The 5,304-nt window shown below is 48.7% G+C and overlaps 1 protein-coding gene across 1 annotated transcript; it reads left to right on the forward strand.

The window, feature by feature from the left end:
- Positions 1–2,436: 2,436 nt before the first annotated feature.
- Positions 2,437–3,502, forward strand: LOC134097270 (transmembrane protein 121-like). Its single transcript, XM_062550115.1, has one exon. It carries the CDS (start codon positions 2,437–2,439, stop codon positions 3,382–3,384), a length of 948 nt encoding a protein of 315 aa, XP_062406099.1. The 3' UTR covers positions 3,385–3,502.
- The last annotated feature ends 1,802 nt before the right edge of the window (positions 3,503–5,304 follow it).

Raw genomic sequence — 5,304 nt, forward strand, 5'->3', positions numbered from 1 at the left:
GGCTCGGCGCGTTAACGGCAGACCTAGTAATGCGCCGCACGTCTGGCCGAGTCATGACCCGGTGTCAGACGGCGGAGGCGGTGTGTGACCTCCTCGGGCGATTACCGCGTGTAAAATTCCAAACAGGTCAGAGTGCCCGAGACCTTCAAATGCAGCTCCTTGGACAAGCGCCCAAAAGGCTTCGCCTGATGGATTTATCTGGACCCAGATATCCATCCAAGAGCCTGAAAAACAGAGAGTTTTGTAGACTGTTTAGAGAGAGAAGGGAGCTCCATTATTTGTTCCTCTACTTTAGCTACTGCAGTGGCAACAATTCATTCTTTAGTAATGTAGCGTTGAGCAAAATGTGACTGTAGACAGTATAGTAATCTGATCTACATGAATTCAAACTTCAAACAGCATGGCATGTTCTTCATACTTCATTGACCAAACATGCCTGTCTTATTTTTATGGGTACAGGATTTAAACATTTATTGAGACATTAAGTCGAAAAACAAAGAAAATATTTATGCAAAAGAGTATGCATACCTTTTGAAGAGGATGGCATATGAAGACAGCATATGTAGAATTCCACCACAAAGACCACAGCTAGAACACATGTATGCTGCTTTTTTTAAACAAATAATCATCAGAAGCTGCTAAGACTGTTTTATCACTGGCGAAGAGCATCAGAATTTCTGATTTACCATTTCAAATATTCATTAATCCACTTAAATATTCATACTGCTGGCAAGGCACGCGTTACACTCCTAAGAAGGTCAAGAAATCTATAAGTCTTCCAGAACTTCCACATAGGGATGACCCGTTAAGCTTTTGCGGGCTGAAATGAATTATATACGTTGATGACGTTACTAAATTCTCGTTTCCATGTCAGTTTGAAAGTTCAAACTTAAACTTTTTAGCACTTTGCCAAGAAGGGTTAGCCAAATAACTCTGTTCTAAGTGTGTAAGCGGCTTACACCAAATGCCTTGGCAAACCTCATCTTGGGGGGGAGACGCTGTTAGGTTTAACTCACGTTAGGAGTGTTCTCCTCCGTGACCTACTGAGCCTCCACTTGGCACTCTCAACATCTGCTGCTGCTTTTAAAACATTAAACCAAGACACTCTGTGTTAAGTCTTGTCACCTCACTGTGAGCGTTAGTGTTCCAGCTGAATTACCACACACCACTTTCAGAGACCGGGGAGAGAAAAAAAAAGAGTACTATCTGAGTGACTGTGGTCCCACAAGCGGGAACAGAAGGATTACACGGAAAATGTGGGTCAGGCAGGAGGCGCAATAACAATGACCCACCGGCAGGTTCTGTCCAGTTGTGATCAGGGTGCAGTGATAAGGAAGAGGAGGAAGAGGAGGGGGGAGATGAAGGAGAAGGATAGGGATCTGCTGGTACAACGTCGGCCTTTGACAACAGCTCATAATTTATGACCCTTTTTTTACGCTGACAATTCTCTTACTTGTCTCTTCTCTTTCCTCCAAGTCCTTTTCCCGTATTCCTCTAAATCACTAACGGTTTCTCTCTCTCCTTTCTCTTTTTTTCCCTCTTCCTCCCTCTCTTTCTCTCTCTCTCTCTCCAGGCTGTGGATCATGGCTGAGTGGCAAAGACAATGCATCTGAGGCCCCGCGGCAAAGCCTCCCCACGGGGAGCGTTTGCCGGGCATGGGGGCTTCTTCGGCCACTGACCCCGCGTCCGAGTGATTAATGGCTCCGAACTCCTCCTCCTCGTGCCTCCGCACTCCTCCTGCGCCGCCGCCGCTGCCGCAGCACCTCCTCCTCCGCCACCTCCCTCTACCCAACCTTGCTTTTTCTCCTTTATTTATCTCCTTCACTTTGTTTCCCCTCACATGACCCAAAAAACTTGCAGTCGAACCGCTCACCCTCAGCGAGCGATTCCTCAGACGGCCGACACTAACTCGTACAGACAAGGCTGAGATCTGAAGATATAGTAGCCTCATCTTCTCCGTAGCGCCGCACGGTCTATAAGCTAGATCATGACGGCTTAGCCACAGGAGCCGGGTGAAAAGGCTCCCTCGTAGTTCAGCCGGCCTGTAGAGATCAATGGAACTGCGTTGACTGATGCGTCGAGGGACTCCGTCAGTCACCCAGTCTGCCAAAACAGAACAACTCCGTCACTGAGCAGCTACTCTCTTTCTCTGTCTATCTTACGCCATTTCTATCTCCAACTCTGATGGATGTAATGCGTATGCCGCACCATTAAGAGGCATTATTGAGAGAGAACATATTTCAAACTGAGAGACGTGTTGCCTCGACTCGTCTGAAGGCCGGCCTTGAAATTTGACTGATCAAAGAAAGTACAGGAAAAGAAAAAAAAACAAAGTGCGTAGACTGAGACGCTACACGCTAGCGCTATAGCTGACCTTGGTGCCAGGGTTGTCGTCGTCGTCGTCGTCGTCGTCACGTGGTCGGGTGGCCCATCGCCATGGTGTTGCCACCTCCCGACAAGCGCCACGTGTGTCTCACCACCATCGTCATCATGACCAGCATGGCCTTCATGGACGCCTACCTGGTGGAGCAGAACCAGGGGCCGCGCAAGATCGGCGTCTGCATCATCGTGCTGGTGGGCGACTTCTGCTTCCTGATCGTGCTGCGCTACGTGGCGGTGTGGGTGGGCGCCGAGGTGCGGACGGCCCGCCGCGGCTACGCCATGATCCTCTGGTTCCTCTACATCTTCGTGCTGGAGATCAAGCTCTACTTCGTGTTCCAGAACTGCAAGGCCGACCGCAAGAGCCTGGAGGTGGTGGCGCGCAAGGCGCTCACGCTGCTGCTGTCCATCTGCGTGCCGGGCCTCTACCTGATCCTGGTGGCGCTGGACAGCATGGAGTACGTCCGCACCTTCCGCAAGAAGGAGGACATGCGCGGCCGCCTCTTCTGGGTGGCCCTGGACCTGCTGGACCTGCTGGACATCCAGGCCAACCTGTGGGAGCCGCAGCGGACGGGCCTGCCTATCTGGGCCGAGGGCCTGATGTTCTTCTACTGCTACATCCTGCTGCTCATCCTGCCCTGCGTGTCGCTGAGCGAGATCAGCGTCCAGGGCGAGCAGGTGTCGCCGCAGAAGATGATGCTCTACCCGGTGCTGAGCCTGGTCACCATCAACGTGGTGACCATCCTGATCCGCGGCGTCAACATGGTGCTGTTCCAGGACAGCCGCGTCTCCACCATCTTCGTGGGCAAGAACGTGGTGGCCATCGCCACCAAGGCCTGCACCTTCCTGGAGTACCGGCGGCAGGTGAAGGAGCTTCCGCCGCCGGGCGCCGCTGGCATAGCTCTGGAGCTTCAACAGAACTCAGTGCCGCACGGCCAGGCGCTGCCCAACGCCACCAGTCTGCCACACGAACCCACACCCGCCCAGGAGATCATCGACACATGACCGGGGCAGAGCCGACTGATTGACACTCAAGGCTGCCAGTCGGCATTCTTCCTGCTGACTGTGGGCCCCACTGATTGGACAGGTCCTGGTTCGGGGGGATGGGTTAATCACAGCTGACTAAAGACACCCACGTCATAAGCCTGGTATGCGTTACAATGTTGGCCTTTCTACACTGTCTATCAAAGCTAGAAAACAAAAGAGATGAGTATCTCCGGTCGAACCCTACTGAAAAAGACTTGACCACCAGACTGATATGATGAAGCTCTGTTATATGTCACTGATGTGAGATGTGTTTTTAATTGTGTGAACATTTTTTCTAAAAAAAAAAAAAAAACTTGATCATGAATACCAGTGAAAGAAAGCTTGTTCGACAGACCCTTTTTTTCTGATCCAGAATGATAGCTTAAAATCTTTTTTTTAATTTTATGGTCCTGAGAGAGGTTGAAATTATATGTTTACCTGGAAGATCTCTCATTTCTTTTGTAATGCAACTGACAGGGCATACAAAACTCACTTCTCAACTGTAGACAGGAATTTCAAAAGAGAAATGGGGAAGGGACTGCTGAACAAATAGGAAGAAGCTCAGAGTGAAAGGCTAAGAAGATGAAAGAAAGGAACTCACAGAGGGAGAATTAAGAATCCTGTCTCTGGAATTAAGAATCTGGAACAGCTCTAGAAGGAAGGTCTGAGGAAGCAGTTTTGTCAGAGGTCTTCATATTTTAAGTCTTTGTGACAGAATGCTGAAAAGAGGCTCGGGAGATCAGCAACATCCTCTGACCGAGAGGTTTCCTTTCACTGAGGATCTTTTAAGTATATACATATATATGTGTGTGTGTGTGTGAGTGAGAGAGAGAGAGAGAGAGAGAGAGAGAGAGAGAGAGTGTGTGTGTGTGTGTGTGGATGTTTCTGAGAGGTTTTGCGAAGTCATGTTGTAAAGAGATATAAAGAGGAAAGGAAGGGAGTTAGGAGAGGATAAAACGGATAGCCATTAACATTCTGGTTAGAACACAGATGGTAAAAATACAGCCGAAAACTACACCATAACACTGAATATTATTATTATTATTATTATTATTATTATTATTATTGGTGTATGAAATGGTCTTTTTACATTTTGAGTTGGAAGAGTGTTTTAATAAAATATGGAAAAGAGTGAGACTTCAATGCTAAACACTTCATCATTGTTTATTTTGCATTGCTCCTCAAGTCCTACCTGAAGTGCAGAAGTCACTGTTTACATTGTGGCCCATTTCAAGTGGTACATGTTTGTTTGAGCTTTCCTTGTGAGTCTGTGAATCGGGCACGCCGTGCTACTGTCAGGATAAACACCAGCTCAAGCATTGCTAATGTACAAAACGCTACACGTCAGCAGAACCAGACAACGGAGGAACTAAATAGCGGACTTGGGAATAGAATAAATTACCTGCAGTGGCATCAGCGGGCGATCACCTTTCCGGCACCTCCTACCGTGGTGCGATGCATCCCGCCCATAAATCACAGAGGAACCGAGCCCATCAGGAAATTAATTGTGCTCCCTCCATATGTAATAGGCTTGTGAAAGCGCATATTTTTCTCTGCTCCTCTGATTTACTCAGCGTCCATGACTTCCTGAAATATTTTCAATTTCGACAACGGTAATTCAGTGTTCGCGCATTACAAGCCAAGGTGAGCGAGGGAGTTTCCTGGGGAGCTGTTGACTAACCGGCGGCATGCTGACGGTAGGCTTTCTCCACTTGGCTGCTCCCCCGACTGTCCCCCAGGGCCTGAAAGGCCCAATCACTTAGCTGTTCTTCCGACTGCCTGTATCACAATTTCAAGGGCTGTGTGTGCCTTATCCATACATACATAACTTACCTCTTGCCTACCGTCAGTGCCTTTCAAAGAGAGTCTGTTGAAAGTCTGAGACACCTGCAGGACTAC

The sequence above is a fragment of the Sardina pilchardus genome, chromosome 12 (assembly GCF_963854185.1).
Source record: "Sardina pilchardus chromosome 12, fSarPil1.1, whole genome shotgun sequence".
NCBI classification, from domain to species: domain Eukaryota; kingdom Metazoa; phylum Chordata; class Actinopteri; order Clupeiformes; family Clupeidae; genus Sardina; species Sardina pilchardus.

Bases quoted from the DNA above. Each gene is read 5' to 3' on its own strand.
- LOC134097270 (XM_062550115.1), top strand. From the start codon at position 2,437: ATGGTGTTGCCACCTCCCGACAAGCGCCACGTGTGTCTCACCACCATC.